Here is a 20,182-nt window from a genome sequence, read left to right as displayed (position 1 = left end):
AAGAGTAACAATGTGCTCTTATTGCTAACAATATGATTACAGTGTGAATACAGTTTTAAGATTTCTTTATAACTCTTTTAATCTTTTGAATCCTATTTTTTTATTGTTGCATTTTTCACTTAATGCTATACCATATAACATCCTTCTTTGCTGGTAAGTAAATGTCTTCATTTTAAATGGCTGCATGATATATTTACCCATTTCATTTTTCAAACACATAAGATGTTAATAATGTTTTGTTAGAAACAAAGCTGAGTTGACTGTCTTTGTATGTGTGTTTGATCATTAAAATTATTTATTTATTTATTTATTTTTTGCGGTACGTGGGCCTCTCACTGTTGTGGCTTCTCCCGTTGCGGAGCACAGGCTCCGGACGCGCAGGCTCAGCGGCCATGGCTCACGGGCCCAGCCGCTCCGCGGCATGTGGGATCCTCCCGGACCGGGGCACAAACCCGTGTCCCCTGCATCGGCAGGCGGACTCTCAACCACTGCGCCACCAGGGAAGCCCAAAATTATTTTTTAACTTAAGGATAGCATCCAAACAGAAATGTGTATAAATGTAAAGTTCTATTAGTTTTTCACAAAGTAGAACCAACCCCAGGTTAAGAAACAGCATTCCTAGCCACCTGGAGCCTCCCTGTGACCCCTTCCCACACTCCTGAAGGGGTAGCCACCGTCCTCACTTCCAGCATCACATGAGTTTTCCTTATTTTTGAACTTTATGTAAGTACAATTACTTAGTATATGCTATGCTTCTTTTATATCTGGCTGCTTTCACTCCAGATTATTTTTTGAAGTTTGTCCATGTTTTTTCTTAGTGCGTGTCTTCCACGGGTAGTATTCCATGTATAGCCTGCTATTCACCTAGCCTACTGTGGATGGGCATTTGTGTTGGGCCAGCTCTGGGCTATTACAGATAGATTACACACTTGGAAAATATTTTCTAAGGACAGATTCCTAGGAGTTGAATTTGTGTTTAAAGGAAAGGAGGCTTTTGCTCCGTGCTGGCGAATTGCTCTGCATGAAGGCTGGCCAGTTCACACTCCCGTCACAGTTAGGTGAGGCCTGCCCCTCCACATCCGTGTGTGTGCTAGTCTTAACTGGCTGCTATTGCATTACTAGTGCTGTACCAGTGCATGGTACATTTCAGGTGCCTCAAAAGGCGTTTTTAATCTGGTAGGGGAAGAAACATCAGAAATGTCTGAGTGGCTGTCATTGAGGTAGCCTATAAGACAGTTATGTCCCCCCAAAATTTAGCTGGGGAGATAAGACATGACAAACAGCAGAAGTGCCAAGTGAACAGTAGTTCCAGTGATACTGTAAAACTTTAGATGAAGGAAAGAGCAAAGCTTTTCTGCATAGTAGTATTTAGAAATCGGTCAGCTCTCTGTAACTGTCATTGAATTGAGTCTGCTTTCTTCACCTGAGGCCTGGCTGGATCAGAAAATAACTATTTGAATTACAGAGGCCAAATCCAGTGTTTTGGCCGTCGATTTTAGTGGCTGGTCTCCTTTCATTGTAAGATAAGTTTGATGTGCTCTCTGGCTCTCTTGCTTCCTATTTGAAAACCCAGCAATGTACTGGTTCCAAAGTACTGTCATTTGGTGTAAAATTACTGGTACACATCAGTGCCATGTTTTGAAATTTCATATATTACAGATTCAGTAGTTCATTGTTCCACTTGAAGTTGGGTGATTGAAAAGGTAGCAACTTGATGTGACTGAAAGCACAGTTCTAAGGTCTGTGCAACCTTGGGCAGATCACCACCCCTCCCTGGGCCTCAGTTTCAATGTAGGGTAAGGAAATGAGTGTCAGAAAATTGCAGGGCCTCTACACAATTGGAGATTTAGGGCATTTCCCCCTTCGAACGGGATCTCCTCTGCAGAGCGCTGCTTGTGTTGCTCAGCACCTTGATTGAGAAAATTGAAAAATCATCTGTGTGCCGTGCCAAACATACGAAGCTCATGGGCATATAAATGCCAGGAAGGCAGTGGGATAGCAGCTAAGCAGCATACAGGAACTACTCACTGTCTTGGAGTGGTCTTTACTTTACCAGTGTTGTCACAGCACTTTTAGAAGGTCACAGAATTTCTCCCCACCCCCACCCCTTTTAGGGGAAACTTTAAAAATACCTATTTTCTAAGAATTTGAAATGAGTATCTTTTGCAGAAACGAAAGCCTCTTGCCTTTTCTTCCACTTGAGATGTTGGTATTCCCTTGGGAATAGGAATGCATATGTCTATGCATATTTAACAGAAGGATTTAATAAAAATAGGTCATTTGAGTATGTCAGCATTTTAATGGGGTGAGATCTGGTGTTAGAATGTGTGCAAATTGATTTTATCTAATTTTTATTCATAGTTTTTCTTTAATGAAGAAATCAGTATTTCATTAGCCTAAATGAAGCACCAGGACAACCATTTGTAGCGTTTCGCATTGTGATAAGAGCCTTAACCTGAATGTGGAGTGCAACATAAGAAAACGAAGAGATGGCGAAGATGTTGCAGTTTAGTAGCTTATCAAGTTCATTTTTGAAAAATCACTCTGGGGGAAGAGGAGTAGAGTTTACATAGCTAACAGTTTTTAAGTGACAGACTGCCTTGGGAAAAAATGGCATGTGATAACAACAGAAGTTTATTATTTCAGCAGACACTTGACTGACAGTGCTGGGCCAGGGGAGAAGAAGACGCTTCACATAATCTCAGCCCTGCTTCCTCTGGGTGGCTGCTCCCACCCCGCCCCAAACAGAGTTCCAAAGGAGGAGCCTTCTCTGGCTCCTGTGGGAAGTATTTCTTTGGTGAACAGTACGCAGTTCCACAGATCGTAGCTGTGAATGAACACATTTTATGCATTTTGTGACTGTGCATCTCTTCCCATTTTGGAATGACCTAAAGGTGGCGCCCCTCGCATTTTACGTCTTGTTATTTGCCTGTATTCTGATGGTGGATGGCATTGTTCGTCCCTTCTCTCTCCTTGCATGGAGTTCCCTGCCCCACTTCTCCTGGCCTCGCTGCTGCTGTCGTGCACAGGAGAGGAGCTCTGGAATGTGAGCGCTGGGTGCTCATTTGGGGGTCAGGACTGGCAGAAGACTGCTGGCAGACGACTGACAGTTGTTTTCAGTAAAGGGAGTGGGTCTGGTGTGCCAGTGCAAGTGTGGGCGTGTGCTAGTATGTCTGACAATGAAGGAGGAATAGAGACTAAGGAAGGAAAGGTACTGTCTTGTTTTGGAAAATTATATTGGAAGGAAAACATGCTCTCAACTTGGCTTCTGCTGTTTTTCTCCAGGAAATTTAGGGCAGAAAGAAATATCCCTGTTTTTCCTTATTTAGATTTCTTTGAAAGTATTAACGAATGATGAGGATTTTCAAAGCCTCTCTGGTAAGCAGCAAGTCCTTACGTATTCAAAAGGAGAAATGTGAGTTTTCACTAACTTTTCTAGAGTGCCCTTTACGTGTCGGGTATTATGCTTGGGATTATCTCCATTTTAAGAGAACGGCCCTGCAAGGCAAATGCGTTGAGAAGGGGGGTCTGGGCCACACTGAGCAAGGCTGGGGTATCCGATCGCCACCCCAGCGAGCATAGGGGCCTGGGGTCACACAGTAACAGAATTGTAGACTAGGTGCTACCTGGTGTTATCTCGTCAACTTCCTGTCATAGCACCATGATGCAGGAGGAGGAGCACAGGGGCTGGAATGTAGAGGCCTCAGCTCCACCACTTGCTGCTGCTTGACAGCTGATTCTGTTTCTCTGTTTATAAAATGGGAGTGGCCATAGTTCTTCTGTGCACAGGTTCGTAATGATGGTCAGAAGAATTGATGCTTGAGGGTGCACCCTCTTGAGGGTGCTCTGTAAACCGTCAAGTGACTTTCCGGTATTTGCTAAGGGAGGTTGTTTGCTTTCATAGATGGGCGCCCAAGAAGGCATTAGTTGTTAGTTAGGCTTTTGGTCAGCAGAAGGATTATATATTTGCTTTTATATATATGTCTGGCTCTGAGTTTCTTCTGGTTCCCATCACTTTACTTTTCTTTCCTGTTTTCGGAATTGTTTCATTTCTACGGCAGATACTTAACAACGTCTTCTGTGTGTCGGGAGCTTTAGTAGGCATTGGAGGTAGAGTGGCGAGTAAGACAGACATGCTTCTGGCCTTTTTGAAACGCTGGAATGGTACAGTTGAGTGACCTTTTTTTTTCCTACTGGGATAAGTTATCCCAAACCTGACTTCCTAATACCCCTGATATCTCTTTTTTTAATGTGTTAGACTCTAAATACCATTAATGCCAATTATGCAGATATCTTGAATGTAACTATTGAACTGAAGAAACTCTGAGAAAGATGAGTTATGGGGCTATTTCACAAGATTAGCCTGGTTTTGTGTCTACTTCAAGGGCAGGTGGCTTGGACTGTGGAATCAGCATCTGTGCAGTGCCTTACAACTGACTCTTACCTGAGTTTTAAACTGCTCACCTGGGCAGTGAAGATGTTTGAAAATCACTGTTTGGTAATTTGGTCATGACAGCCGCAGGTTATTTTCCACTGTGCTGAAGAATATTTGTATTAAATAGTACATTGATCTTTGTTCACAAAGCAAATATAACAGCTCAGAGTGGTCTGAGTCTCATTTCATTCACTCTTGTGACCGGGAGGCGTTTCCCCAGGATGACCAGCTAGGTGTGGTCCAGCCCCAGGCTGTGGACAAATCCCTCGCAGGCATTAGAAACCCCAAGCCTGACTAGGTTAAAAGTCTCCCCCAGGAAAAACTGTGGAACAGACTTTATAATGTGGTTTGGTTTGGATCCCAGGTCTTGAGATAGGACTCCAGGTGTTCCTCCTCTTTCCAACTCGGTGATCTTCTGGGGCACTGGGAAGTAATCCCCTGTCCACTTCTGGCTCCTGTTTTGGTTGTCTGAGCTGTGGTCAAAAGGAACGGTAATAGAAAGCACTACAGCAGTTCTCTTTTGATTTTCAAATGGCATAATGGAGACCTTTGATGCCACTGGAGCTGCTCCTGCTGTTTTGGGCTAATCCATTCAGGCAGTCAGTGACTGAGCAGCCTCCTGACTTTTTTGTTGTTTCTGAAAGGCCTTTCACAATATATGGAGTACAGTTCACATATTACCGCTAATAAATGTGGCACATGGGGATAGGCACTCAGTGGAGGCCCAGTGAAAGCCTGCCTCCCAGGGTGAGATCAGGAGGAAATGACACTGGCGCTGCAGTGAGCAGCATTTGTGTGATGGAGGGGGGAGGGGGAAGGGAGTATTATAAGTGAAGGGGGAAATGTAAGGAAAGGCAGGAAGGTGCAAAGGGCGCAGGCAGCGTGTGAACACGTGCTGCCCTTGCGGGTAGTGTGTGTGAAGGGGCAGGGGATGGTGAGGCCTGTAAGAGGAAGGCCTGTGGATGCCAACTAAGCAGTTTAGCCGTCGGTACGGCCGGCAGAGCCGAGGAGGCTTGGAGTGGGAGAGTGACCTGAGTCTCTATGAGGATTAATCTGGCAAGTGTGGGGGAAGAGCGGCAGGTGTGTAGAAATGGGTGGAAGGAGCCTGGTGCTAAACCCGTAATCTGCCCCTAGGCTAGGAGGGGGCCTGGAGGAGGACAGGCTGCTGGCAGGGCTCTGAGCTGGCATGGGGGGCGCCAGGCGGGGGACCCAGCCAAGGCGACAGGCTTAAAGCTCGGGAGAGGGGCTGCGGAGGGAAGAGAGTGATTTCTGGTGTAGACGGGGTGAGCTTCTGGTCTGGGTGGACATTGGGCAGCTTTTAGCTAGACCAGTAAAAGGAGTCTCTTCTGGCAAGTTCTGTGAGACGGTTCTCTCTGAGGTGATTCTCTAAAGGGGAGGGAGAATGTGACATTTAGGGAAAATAAAGCCCCCCTTTAGTACCTACATGCTTCCCACATACCATCATCTGGCATACATTTTTCAGAAGAGGTCTTTCTGAGATTATTTTCCACATCACATCAAATGCTTCTGGGCACTCAAGAGTATCAAGAAGCAGGTTCCCATGACAAGGGCTCGGCCCGGGCCCACCGTGTGCCTTCTCTGAGCTCCTGGAATGGCTGTGACAGGGCGCCTGTGGGAGCCCATTCCCTGCTGGTTCAGTCCCTCCTCCATGTTCCTGTCGGCTCCCCAGCATTCCCTGGGGCCGGGCAGGGATCTGGGGTGAAGGTGTGGGCTGCAGCAGCTTGGTTTCTTTTGCAGACCTTTGTGATAAATGTTCGTTAATTCCATGCTAAACCCACCGAGCTGACTTCATGTCTTGACAGTATTGTCATGAAGAGAATTCCAGGGATTTTAAGGATCAAAAGTCCAAGGAAAAAAGAAACATGACTTTTTAAAGTTTGTACTTATTGACAGGATTTTGGTTAACCAGCTCTGTTTCTGTAGTAGGAATTTTTAAACCATCATTTAAATTTTTTCTGTTGAGAATGAGACACTGACAAATTAATTGTAATCATAACTCCTTATGCAGAAACTAATGAGCATAATGATGAAATTTAATTGAAAAATTGAAAAGTTTGGAACAATCGCAGTTTCATTTGTTAAACAGATATTGAGCATTTGTGACAAACTGGATACTCTGTTGAGGCTGAATAACCAGATATTCTTACCAGTTCTTAAAATTCTTGTCAATTCTTAAAATTGGTAAGACTTTTAAATAAATTGGTTCTGCTATAAATTCACATTTAAGAATTTAGATAATTGGCAATAATTAGGATGCAAAAGCACTAAAAAAATACCAAAGTATCTGTAGCCTGTCTATGCAGGATTTACCAGAAAGCTGAGAAACAGAAGTAGTTTTGTGGAATAACAATAGTAACTGCCTAATAAAGACGTTCTGCTTTTTAAGGAAGTTTCTGTTGTAGTTTTAGTCGTAATTCTAATTGATGATAACAGACATAAAACAATACTGTGATCACGTAAGTGATTAAATACTAAATTTTGTGCAACGAACTAAGTACTTGAGAATTGTGATAAAGGAGCCAGCTCAGGAAACGGTAGTTGGGAAAATGCTTGCTGGAGGTGGCGGGACTTGAACTGATGGGTAATACTCCTGGGAACAGGGGCAGAGGAGACTCTCCCAACCAAGGGGGCGACTTAATGAAGCCAGGAAGAGAGGACGTCTGCCTGCACCAGACTCAACACACCTGGTTGGGGGCGAGGACGGGTGGGACGGTAGAACAAGGTGGAGTGGTGGGACATGGCCCTCGACCCCTTAACTCCTTCCCAGGTTCCTCAGCCGTAAAACATGGATGGTATTAGTGCCGACTCTGAGGGGCGGACTGTGAGATTAAACGAGATGGTAAGTGTGAACGTCCTGGTGCATAGAAAGTGTTCAGCGGACAGAAGTTGCTGTTGCTGTTGCTGTTGGGGAGACGGATGGGGCCCAGCCACGAAGGGCAGGACTGCTTGGGAGTTGTCCTATTCTGATGTGATGGAAATTAGGAAGCCACTGAGACATTTGCCCCCAGGTAGGATGTGACAGGGATAAATTAATAATGGTAGCTCCCGTTAGAGTGCTGATGCGTGCTCTGTGCTTTATATCCATTACCTGCGGGCCTTTCCGTGACCCTGCAGTGGAGCTAGGGGACTTTGTTCTCTGCGGCTCTGGGAGAGGTGACAAGCACCTTAGCCAAGGCCACCTAGCTACCAAGAGGGAAGGCGAGGTTTGAACCCAGGCCTGCCTGGTTCCAAAGTCTGGGCTCTTTCTCCTCCTACCAGACTGCCTTGACCTGGGAAGCCATCTGTCAGGGGGCTGACGACCCCACGGGGAAGGAGTGGCTGGCTCAGGTCGTTGTTACAGCTACTGAAAGGGGGGTGGGTTCAGGATTCCCAGTGGCACACCCCCACCCCACCTCCTAGGAAAATAGGAGGAGGAGGAAGAGGAAAGAAGACAGCGGCACAGCAATGGAAAAAGAGACAGGACTCGGTGATTGGCTGTAAGAGGAAAGAGGACGAGATGAGCTGGAGGTGACGGTGCTGTTAGAAATGAAGGCAGGCACTGGTGGACCCACCTTTCCCTGCACCTGGGGTCGGGCTCCAAAAAGCCCAGGCACCGCTGGGGGAGTCCCCAGGCTTCTCGGAAGAATAACTTCCTGTGGGTACACCCCTCGCAGTCACTACAGGGCTCACAGTAGGTCTTGCTGGGTGTAAGTGGCATGTTGCTTGGCTGACGTTCTGCTCTTGTAGTGCATCAGGGCCATTGGGGGTGTGTGGGGGAAGGGGTGACCTTAGGTAAGAGATATTTTTGTGTTCCTTGGGCCTAGGTCTACTTTTATGCCTTCTAGGACAGTGTTTCTCCCACCAGTACTGAAAGACCAATTCTTAAAATTTCCAGTCTATCTGGGCTGATACTTTTGTAAAATAAAAGGAGGATTACTAGAAAACCTGAAAAAGACATGGAGAATGCAAACTTGAATTTTTTATTATTGGATTCAACAGGTATAAAATCACTCTGTCACATTGCCGTAAAAGTTTCTCAATGTGTTTTCTCAATCTGTGTACTTAGTGTGTGTGTGTGTGTGCGCGCGTGTGTGTGTGCGTGTGTGTGTGTGTGTGTGTGTGTGTACTTAATTTTGACTGCAGGCTAGCAGACTGTTCATGGTCTGGTACACCTTGAGAGCAATGATCTAGGGAGAAACTTTGTTAAGCAAATTAGTAACAGGACGTTTTTGGAATAGATACATGATTCAAGAGTAAAAATTGTCTTTCAGTTGGCATTTAAAATACTTTAGATGTGTGTTCCTGTGTGATCCAATGACATCTGTGACAAATGACGTCTTTTCAGTAAAGTTCCATATTAGGGGGCAGGAATGTGAGAGAAATATACCAAGAACTGAGGCTAACATTGTTATTGTAAGGGATCCATAAGTTTAAAACTAGTAGCAATACTTGGAAAAATTGGTGCTTTAAACTTTCTCTGTTGTTCTGAGAATCATTGTATTTCTTTTGCTCGTTTAAGTTATATTTGTTCTCTCTATTAATGTTTGGTTTGCCTTTGAATTGATTTTTATATTTTGGTGCATAATTTTATGTATATTCTTTCACAGGGTAGTTTCTTTTTTTAATATAAATTTATTATTATTATTTTTGGCTGCGTTGGGTCTTTGTTGCTGCGCGTGGTCTTTCTCTAGTTGCGGTGAGCGGGGGCTACTCTTGGTTGCAGTGCGCGGGCTTCTCATAGCGGTGACTTCTCTTGTTGTGGAGCACAGGCTCTAGGTGCATGGGCTTCAGTATTTGTGGCACACAGGCTCAGTAGTTGTGGCTCACGGGCTCTAGAGCGCAGGCTCAGTAGTTGTGGCGCCACATGTGGGATCTTCCTGGACCAGGGTTCGAACCCGTGTCCCCTGCATTGGCAGGTGGATTCTTAACCACTGCACCACCAGGGAAGTCCACAGGGTAGTTACTTAAGCAAACTAAAAAGAAAAAGTCTCGAGTTAACATACACCGATATAGAGATCATATAATGATTTAGTTGTTCATATTTCAAATTTGATTTTTGACTCTATCTTATATTTTGAGCATTTTTACTTTTGCTGCTGTTTCCTTGCACTGAGATCGTTTGCTGTGTTGTTCCCTTAGCCTAGACTTCTCTTTCCCTGCCCTTAGGGCCCAGCCCAGGAGCTGCTTCCCTCCAGGCAGACTGTCAGCAGTGAAGGGGCTCCTGTCTCTGGCATCCGACTTCTGCTGAGCACCCACTTCCTTGCCCACTGTCCCTTTTCTCCTTGCTCCAAAGTCAGGACTTCCTTTTGTTTTGCATCATACTATATATTACACTTTTCAAGGCTCTTTCGTGTATATGTTCTCTTATTTCATCCTCCAGACAGTACCATGAGGTTGGTAGAACGGATTCTCATCCCCATTTTAACTGAGGTGAGGCAGGGAGAGTGTCCACATGGCATGAATCTTCATTCCTTTGCCAGGGCTCCCAGGGTCACTTGTGCCACTCAGGTCCAGACTGCCAAATGCTCAGATTTTGAGCCTGTCATTTTGAGGTCCTCTTTTTTTTTTTTGCGGTACGCGGGCCTCTCACTGTTGTGGCCTCTCCCGTTGCGGAGCACAGGCTCCGGACGCGCAGGCTCAGCAGCCATGGCTCACGGGCCCAGCCGCTCCACGGCATGTGGTACCTTCCCTGACCGGGGCACGAACCCGTGTCCCCTGCATCGGCAGGTGGACTCTCAACCACTGCGCCACCAGGGAAGCCCTTGAGGTCCTCTTTTTTTACGCAGTATTTGTTATCTGAAAAATCTAGAATTCTCAGTGCAGTGTCACAGGTCTCTTTGGAAGAAAAAAATCTTCAGAACCTAACCCTGGGGATGGTCCGTAGAGAACCAGAGCTGTGAACCCAGGAACTGCACGCAGGGCCAAAGTGGGTGTTTTAAAGGATGTGTTCAGTTGTCTCCACCTGTGATTTTCAAATGACAGTGGGAGGGGTTGGGTTTCCTTTATTTCAACAATAACAGCCCAGCATTTTGGATTGCACAGAAGGTTTCTCATGAAGAGAAGATCCTGCTTTAAAAGGGGTGAGGCACTTTGAAAAATCAAATTTAGCCCAAGTCAGGAGTCAGAATTTGGAGTGTGTGTGGTGTGTTTCCTCCCCATCCCCTTTATGGTAAAACCGACCTGTGTTCCAAATGCAGTCCTTCCACTTACTAGGTAGGTATGGTGACCTCGGCTGAGTTATTTAACTTCCCTAAACTTGTTTTCTCATCTGTAAAATGGGGGAAATACTATCTATTTTGAAGGATCATTGTAAGGATTAAAGATGATGCATGTACCAGACTTGGGGTACGGGCTCAACGAGTGAGAGTTACTTGGAAGCTGATGCAGAAGAGAGAATGTGACCCAGTACAGGAGTCACTGCCTGTGTACAGCTGGCCATAGTAGTGGTTCTCAGCCTGGGTAGGTGTCAGAATCACCTGGAAGACTGTTTTAACTACAGTTTGCTGGGTCCACCCTGCCTGCCCCCTGTAGTTTGATTCATTTGGTGTGGTGTGGGCCTTGAGAATTTGCATCTCTTGAGTTTCCAGGTGATGCTGCTGCTGCTACCGCTGGTCTGGGGACCACGCTTTGAGAATGACTGGGCTGCAGGTGAACTCACCGATGAGCATTTAGGTGCTGTAGCTGTATTTGAAAGCCGAGCTTTTATGTGGTTAAAGTTAACTTTGTTAGAAAGCGCTCGGAATGCATTTCGCAAATACTGAATTTGGTATCTCAAGGATTTTTCCTCCTGAAGTCCAGGAGTCTTTGTTAAATATACTTGAAGAAGAATAAGTTACGAGAGTAACAGTTATAAACATATTATGGGTAGTCAAACAATATCAGATTGGCTGAGGTATGTGAAAGTGCTTTTATAAAATTCTAAAAACCGCAAAAATATTTTAATACTTTTTATTTTTAAGATTGAACATCATAATGGAGTATAAAATAGTGTAACTTAGATTTCTCATCTCAATGTGCTGTTTACCGTGTGTATTTTTCTCTTTCTCCTCCAGGCTGCTGACTTGAGTAAACCAATAGATAAAAGGATATACAAAGGAACACAGCCTACTTGTCATGACTTCAACCACCTAACAGCCACAGCAGAAAGTGTCTCTCTCCTAGTGGGCTTTTCCGCAGGCCAAGTCCAGCTTATAGACCCAATCAAAAAAGAAACTAGCAAACTATTTAATGAGGAAGTAAGTAGCACCCTGTCTTAGCTGTTAAGAATCCCTTTAAGAATGTATACGTTCTTACCGAGGGTAGTGGGCCTTGTTTTACACTGTGAGCGAAGCCCGTTTTCCATTCTCAGATGTCCTACCTAGTATTACCCAAGTTTAAATGTGGTGCGTTGCCTCGTTGACTTTTACCTGTTCTTCCTTTGGGCTAACTGTTCTGTGCGTTTTTTATGGAGGTGCTCAGGTGTCTATAGCAGGTGCTTTAAAAATTTTTTTATAATGGAGATAGGGATGAGACTTGTAGCTTGATATTTATAATTTAAATAAGAAAATAAAGAATTTATTCACATCACCAGAAAATTTCATGCAGATCAAAGAACTTGATAATATTTCCTTAGGTTGCTTAAGTTGTAGCTAAAATTTGGTGTGTATGTTTGACAGGCGTTTGACTGAGAATTTGTTCTCTTGCTCTTGTAAATGTTTGCTATTAAATCACCTTTGACATGGTTAGAAATCCTGGCACTTAAAATTGGATCCTATGACATAGCTTTTGCCAGTGTTGTAGCATGTGCTGGGGTTTCTAGTGTCTTCAGTTTCATTCTGGCAGGAGCCTGAGATATCTGAGCTGTCCATTCAGGAACATGTCAACCATTAAACATAGTAGGTGTAAGTTGCCAAACAGATTGTATTTTTATAAGCGATTGAAGTGGCTTTTCAGCCCCAAGTATTGCCATTACATATTTGACGTACTTCCTCCTCTGTGTCTGTATGACTTTCCTAGTAAATGGAAAAGATGAGGCAGTCTTGCTGAGTTAGAAGCCCTGGGTTGCAGTCTGCTTGTGGCCTCAGCCCTGGTGTGACAGGGGCCGGGTCACGTGGATTCCTCTCAGGAAGGGCGAGTGGTTTTGATTGTTGCATGGTTTTAAAGTCATTAACTTGGAACAGAAGTGCATTATAAATTCTGATTTTTAAGAAATAATTTTGCTTGGGGAAGAATACTCCACAAATTGCAGTTAAAATTCTGACTCTTTTTGCAGTCCCCGTGGCATATGCTGTCCATGCATATCCAGTCTCCAGCCACGGTGCTCCTGGTTGGCATTGCCAGTGGATTTGGTGAAATCCTTTGAACCATGCCATCTCTTCTTCTAGTTTCATCTGGGTTGACTGGAAACAAAACTTGCCGTCTGGATTGACAGAAGTATTTAAACCCATTTTCTGTTAAAAAAAAAAATCTTAAGCAGAAAATTATTCTATTTACCTAAACATTTTATTAACATCATTTGACGGAGTGACTTCTAAGTAGCTGGATGATCTTTTTGGGGGGTAGTGGTGGGGAGAGTGAGGGCACAAAACTAGACTGCTCTGCATTCTTAATAGAAATTGTGAATTTGGCGTCACTGTGGGGTTTTATTTGTGTTTAGGTAGGGGACGTGTTTTTGAGGGGGAAGGGATTGGAGCCATGTAAAGGGCTGTTGGTAAACAAGGTCGGGAGGCTGATCGGCTGAGGATGGCACAGAATGCCACTTAGAGAACAAGAAGGGTTTGTGTGTCATCGCTGGGGGAGGGTGCAGCAGAGACCACAGGGCCCTGAGAGCACTCGGACGCATCAGCTAGACCCATTCCTTACAGGAATGGGACAGCTGGGAGTCACGGGCTGGAGAGCAGCTCCTCACTCTTAATGAGTGAAGCATGAGTTACCTCCTACTCTTTTTACATTTTATTTGAAAAATGGCTGTTCAAAGTTCTAGGATTGTGTATGGCTTAATACCAACTTGGCATTTACAACTTGAGGCAGACATTGATTGCCCTTCGCAGTAAGGGCGTTCTTTGGCTTGTATGGGTAACATTCTCATCAGATTTTGCTCAGGATGTCTAAGAGAAAGGGTCATCAGGGGTTTGTTTCTCAGAGAGTGCCAGGGATGGTGGTCGAAGCTGTCGTAGGCTGTGCTTTGCATTGGTATGGGACGTGGAGGTTTCAAAGTGTTTTGTCTCTTTCCTCGGCTTGGGAGGGTGGGTTGCTGTCTCCATTGTGCGCAGATGAGGAAATAGTCAAAGAGAAGGTAAGTGAATTGTCCACATCAGGTAACAATTTGATGATAGAGCTGGATCCAGAAATTAATTCCATGAGCTCTTATTGGTCATAGATTGTAAGCCCCACCGTGTGTGGTTGCCAGATGGGCTCTTGCCTCCCCAGGAGCTCACAGTTTAGTGAGATGGACCAAAAGGATACTGGAACGTGTGTTATCCCAGTGTTATGAACAAAGTACCAAGGAATAATGTATTAATTGCATTCCTCAGTATGTATCAGATATCATAAAATAAAAACAAAAGTTAAGTTCAGTGGGGACAGTTCGAGAAAGCTTCCAGAAGGTGACATTTGACCTGGGTTTGAAAGATGCATAGGAGTTGGAGGAGGATGAGAAAGGCCTTCAAAGCTGGAGAAAACAGCTTAGCATGTGGAGGCCAAGGGTGGCCACACCACAGCATGTGGGTCTTGGAGTGGCAGAAGTTAAAGCCAGACAGATGAGCTGGAACCAGATTGTAAAAGCCCTTTGATCACATGCTGGGAGATTTGGATCTGACACTGGATGCTGTGGGGGACCTTTGGGCTTTTATTTAATCAAGGGAGTGACAGGATCAAATGTATTTTTTTAGAACTCTTGTCAGCACTTGTGGAAGGTGGATTGGAATGAAGAAAGAGAGAATGAAGGTAGCAAGACCAGTGAGGAGGCTCTAGTAACTGTCCAGGTGAGAGCTGAGGACTTGAACTAGGGTTGTGGCCATTTCCTCATCCATTTGACGGACCTTGATAGCCTACCACGTGCCCGGCACTGGGTCTGCAGCGGCAGATAACAGCTGCCCTGTGTTTCCCCTCCAGAGAGAGGGGAGAGAAGTGTGAACAGCACCACACACACACATACACACAATTACGGCAGATGGTGGTGACTTGTTGTGATGTCAGAGGAGATAGAGGGCCTGAAGGAGAGAGAGACGTGGAGGCCTGCTTTACGGGGACGTGGGGAGCGTCCGTCTCTTGGAGGAAGTGAAGTGCTTTGAGCTGAGCCTCGCCTGAGGAGGCCCCCAGGTAAGGAGCTGGAGGTAGAGCGCCCCTGCAGAGGGAGAGCCGGTGAAGGCCCCTGGAGGGAAGAGCTTGGGGCCAAGAGACCTGAGAGAGGACGGTGGACCTGGGAGGGCGTTGTGAAGTGAGAGGGCATGAGTCTGGAGGCCCTGCCACTCAGGACCTGACCCGGGTTTGCTTCTTCGAGCTGTGGGAGCTCACAGACGGGAGCAAGAGGTGGTCAGATCGATGTTTTTGAAAATAACCCTGGCTGCTTCTTGGAGACGGAACTGGAGAGACGAGGGAACAGATCTTGAGATTGTGGCCCACTTACTGCACTGGGGAAGGCGGGGAAGGAGCAGGTGCTGGGAACAGAGTCCGTTCTGTGCTTGTTAAGCTCGAGAGGCCAGTAGGTGGTTGCATACCTGGATAGGAGCACAAAACTGGAGGTGAATGTTGGGGGCTGTCAGCATATAAATAGTAATCATGTCCCTGAGATTAGACGGCAGGCCTGTGGAGAAGGCACAGTAGAGCAAAGACGAGTCTTTGCTAAGTCCTAGACGTGTCTGGGGCTGAGCCCTGTTTATACTCCAAGATTCTGGTCATCTGCTCATGGCCCGCAAAGGAGCACTTACAACCGTCAGTGTATTACCATGAAATTTACAGACTCACAGCCCAGTGGCTAAGAACATAGACCCTTGAACCCGAATGCCTAGAGCTCAGACACCCTTCTGCCACTTACTGCCTGCAGGATGTGGGTCTTTACTTCATCTCTTCTCCTCAGCCAGAAAGTGGATAAGAGCGGTCCCCGCCTGGAGGTGTGGTGAGGATGAGATGTTAGCAGAGGGCCTGGAGAGCAAGCCCTGGGGAGAAAAGTTCCAGGTGGAGGGGAAACTCAGAGGGTTTCTTTCACTAGAGGTTGGAGGAAAGGCTTCTTGGGAGGTGAGATACCAGCAGTTTTGAAGGAGAAGCACAAATGATTTTCCAGGACAAGAAGGTAAGAACAGGGCAACCCAGACAGAGAAGCAACATGAGTAAGGCAGACGATGGGGACTGTTTATCATGACTGTTTGGCGTCTGTCTGTCTTACTCACCAGAGAGCTCCTCAGCCTCCCATTACACACATGCACGTGTGCGTGCACACACTCCACTACTGATTACTCTGACCTTTGCTCCTTTCTGGAGGTGTCTGGTGCATGAAAGTATAGTAAATGTTTGGATGGATGGATAGGTGGGTAGGTGAATGGAAAAGAAATTGTAAGTTCCAGAAATCCACACTAGACCAAAGATAGGTGAAAATTTCTATCTGGGAATAGAGTGTATCTTAAAAGGTGATTTTTTTCCCCCCATTGATTAAAAAACTTAAAATACTTGTTTATAGAAAAAATTGGGACATAGAGAAGTACAAAGAAGATGGGAAAACATCACCTAGAAATCCCATTGCTCACTGTTAACTTTATTGTCTTTGTAATTTTTTATGTTTTTAATGAGGCAGAACTGTCAGATTCACACCTTCCATTAGAGCTGCTGGCAACCTTCACCTCCTGGTCTGGCCCTCAGTCCATCCAGTTCATGTCAGATAGCAGAGGCAAGCCCTGCTCCCCGGGCCGTCCCAGTCATACTGAGACCCTGGCTGCTGCACCAGTTCAGCCCCGGAGGAAGGCTGGTCCTTGCTAGCGTCCCTTGGGGAATGATAGCCTAGATCCCCTGAGACACTGCTTTCTCTCAAGCCTTAGAGTAGACTTGAGGTCTCTGTGTGTAGTGTTCTGTATGTTTTATGCCCTTGATGGTATCTAACGGCACATCTGATGAGCTCCCAGACCGTGGAGCCTACCTTCATGGTCAGGGTCACCAGGGAGGGAGAGGTACCCTGGTCAGCGCCCGGAAGGGGTGAGGGGTCCACTTTTCATCACTAACGGTTACGATGTACTGGGGAGAAAGTCATAAAGGGGCAGTTTCTGTGTGGGAATGAACTCAGCCTTGTTTGCCTTTGTAAAAATTCTGATTATATCTGGGTTGTATCCAGAGAACAGTAACTTCAAAGGATTTTTAAGTATGTTTGGTTATTGGGTGGATGTAAAATCTAAGAAGAACTTGTCATTTCGGCTTCTTCATCCCTGGCGTGTAATGAGCCCCCCTGTTCTTGACTTTCTCCTCTCTCGCAGGTTGTGAGGCCAGGGCAGCGCACTGGGTAGGCTGTAGGCTCCTCGTGGACGCCTGTCCCTGCTGCTGCCTGAGGCTGTGTCTGCTCTTTCATCCCAGGCTGCAGGCTCCCTCTGCACGCAGCGCCCCCAGGAGTGGGGAGGAGAGGAGGCCCAGCTTCGCAATATTCTGTCTAGTCCTCTAACGAGAGAGTGGCTCTGGGCATCTTGTTAGTTTTGTTTTTGTTGTTGCTTTTTTTAATCAAAGGAAGGAAATGAGCACTTAATGATCTACTCCTTAAAGTTTTTTTTTTTTTTTTTTTTTTCCTCCTTAAAGTTTTGACATGGATAAAAATGACATCTGATCCTCTTTCACAGGGCTTTGAAATACCTTTTCCTAATACTTCCTGAGGGAAGAAGCAGCTGTCTTTAAATGCCTTTACAGAATCAAAGCCCTTAGTCACCGTTTTTGCTTGTGGCTACATTACTTTGTGGCTACATTACGGCTTTTCCAGCAGCTGCTGTGGTTTTGGAATTGTTTGTTTTTAGTACTTCTGTTATAAATTAATATCTGCATTGTAAAATGCATACCCAGCAACCCCCCAAGAATTTTTTCCTGCTTATCATGTTGATAGCAGTGAAAAAAAGAAAATTAAAAAGTATGTGCCTTGGAAAGCTTCATTGTAGCCGCGGTGCTTTAACGTGGTTAGGGATTTGTTTTTATTCTTGCTTCCTCTAGACTAGTTTAGTATACTTAGGAAGTCTTGTTTGTGAATGCCATTAAGGACGGTAGTTTTGGTGTTTGTTGGACTTTGACTGGATTGATGTTAGAAATGAGGCAGTGTCTTCTGCATTCAGAAGGGGGAATGTGGGAGCCGTGGGTGATTACCAGGGAGAGAAGTGGGTGTGGGAGCCCGCTTCCTGGGTAGGTGGCTTGACGTACAGACCTGGCATAGTAATACCCAGATTTTGGTTTTGGTTTTTATGGAAGTGATTTTAAAAGTAGGCCTTTGAGCGTTGTGGAATTTCCCTCCTTAATGGAAAGCTCAGTGGTCCTGCCAGATGACCTGAGCGCCTGTCTTTCCCTGAGACCTGCCCCGCTCTCCTCTCCTTGCCCTTCCTGCCAGGGCGGCCTCACCTCAGCCTCGGAGCAAGGGGCTTTCTTCTCCTGGACCCCCGCCCAGCTCCCTCACTGCCTCCCCTCCTGGCCTGTAGCACAGAGCCGCCCCCAGAGACCCTGTGACGGGATGGAGGGAATTGTGATGCAGGGAGCAGAGCCCCTGGCCTGTCCGACATTCACTCAGTGTCAGTTCCTTCCTCTCCTCATGGGACTTCTGGCTGGTTTTCTCGGCTTTCCTTCTGCTTTCCTGACTTTTGTCCTGCTCCCTATAAGTAGTCTTTTCCCAAAGTTGCACACTCTCCTCCTCTTCCTTGTACACCTTCTGCCTTGGAGAGCTCAGGATGTCACAGATCTGGCTCTTATAAGTTCACAGCCCATTTCCTCATCTTCCACAGTCATTCTCATCAGCTGCCTGCTCGATGAGGACACTTGAACTTCTCCCCAGCATGGTCACCCCTCCTCTCTGTTCTGTCACCCCCCTTCCCAGTCACTCAGGCTCAAAACCTAGGAGTCTGTTCACACGCCTCCTTCACCCCCACCCCACCTCCTAATACATCCAGCCTAGCCCACTGTTAAACAGTCCATCCTGCCACACCACCGCTGGTCAAGTTTAAGACCTCTTTGTCCACGGACAATTGTCACAGCTTCCTAACCGGTCTCTCTTCACCCACACCATTCTGTACCTGCTGACGGGAGACTTCACTTCATTCTGGTGCTTCCCTTTTCAGAAATCTTCAGTGCCCCTACTGTCTGCAGCAGTACAGCCAGCAGAAATATATTGTGAGCCACAAATTCAATTTAAAATGTCTAATAGCCACATTACATCAATTTAAAAATAGGTGAAGTTAAGATACTTTATCTTGGGACTTCCCTGGTGGCGCAGTGGTTAAGAATCCGCCTGCCAGTGCAGGGGACATGGGTTCAATCCCTCGTCCAGGAAGATCCCACATGCCGCAGAGTAACTAAGCCCGAGCGCCACAACTACTGAGCCCTCATGCCACAACTCCTGAAGCCCATGCGCCGCAACTACTGAGCCTATGCGCTGTAACTGCTGAAGCCCGCGTGCCTAGAGCCGATGCTCCGCAGCAAGAGAAGCCACCACAATGAGAAGCCCGCGCACCGCAACAAAGAGTAGCCCCCGCTCGCCGCAACTAGACAGAGCCCACGCGCAGCAACGAGGACCCAACGCAGCCAAAAAAAAAATGTATTACTTTATCTAATACATCCAAACATTATTTCAACATATAATCAATATAAAATTATGAATGAGATACTTTCCATAATTTTTCAAGTCTTCAGGATCTAGTGTGTAATTTACACTCACAGCATGTCTCACTTTGGACCAGTCACTTTCAAGTGCTTGGGGCTGTGGGATTGGTCAGCACAGGGATTCAAGGTCACAGCCCAGACCCCTTAGCCTGGTACTGCATGTCCTTGAGTCCCAGCTAGCGATTCCAGACCTAATTTCCTGCCCCTGCTCAGGTGCTCCAGCCAAAACGGTTACCGTGCACATCCGCAGACCCAACTGCACTGTGCTGAGCCTTGATCTGGCCGCCCGCCCCCAGCACAGGCCCGGCCCCACCTGTACTCGGGAGCTCCTCAGGGGACCTGGGCTTTTGCCAAGGGTGTTTTTTCAACATACTCAAACGCATCATCCAGATCACGGCCCCACTGACACTGGAGAAGTCAAGCCCGGTGGGGAAATCCTGTTAGTTAGCTCTGAGAACTGACCAAGATGCCTTACTTTTTTTATTAGACATTTTCTGGAACAAAAATATACCCTTATGGTGCAGAAAGTGGGTTGCATTCTTTATATTTATTGAATAAGATGTTCTAGGTATTTGTTTTTTAATTTCTGTTCTCTAATTTTTTGCTAAACCCAAACCAAGTGATAGCCCAGGGCAGTTTACTTCAGTGACTCCGAGCTAGCCCTGAAGTTGTGCCTCCCACTGCCCGGGGTCTGCAGGGGGGGGCGCCCTGGTTTATTGACGTTTGTCAGTGGCACAGAAGGCGCCAGCCCCACTTTGGGGCTGACGGGCCTGTGCCGGGTGTCATCTTACCCGCTCCATCCCCCTTGCATCAGCGCCTTCCGTGTCTCTAGGATGAAGAGCGCTTGGTTTGCTCCCCCATCAGCGCCCCCACCATTGTCCCCTCTGTGAGGATGCTCTGACCTGCTTCCTCCCAGCCTGCTTCTTCTGCTGCCCCTTTACCTCT

The 20,182-nt window shown here is 46.3% G+C and overlaps 1 protein-coding gene across 8 annotated transcripts in view; it reads left to right on the top strand.

Moving 5' to 3' along the window:
* Positions 1-20,182, top strand: part of WDR20 (WD repeat domain 20) — a 64,387-nt gene that overhangs the window by 28,582 nt on the left and 15,623 nt on the right. For 4 of the 8 annotated variants that reach the window (XM_060003901.1, XM_060003898.1, XM_060003899.1 and 1 more), the window contains exon 2: positions 11,488-11,670. The exons of 1 other annotated variant lie outside the window; for it this stretch is intronic. In XM_060003901.1, coding sequence (XP_059859884.1) covers positions 11,488-11,670 — 183 coding nt within the window. Of the gene's footprint in view, positions 1-11,487; positions 11,671-12,686; positions 13,099-14,304; positions 14,398-20,182 lie in introns of those variants that run through there. 3 more of the 8 variants (XM_060003904.1, XM_060003905.1, XM_060003900.1) reach the window with 2 other exon arrangements.

Source organism: Delphinus delphis, chromosome 2 (assembly GCF_949987515.2).
Source record: "Delphinus delphis chromosome 2, mDelDel1.2, whole genome shotgun sequence".
Taxonomy (NCBI): Eukaryota; Metazoa; Chordata; class Mammalia; order Artiodactyla; family Delphinidae; genus Delphinus; species Delphinus delphis.
The sequence above is the reverse complement of the archived record's forward strand: the minus strand, read 5'-3'. Positions and strand labels throughout refer to the sequence as shown.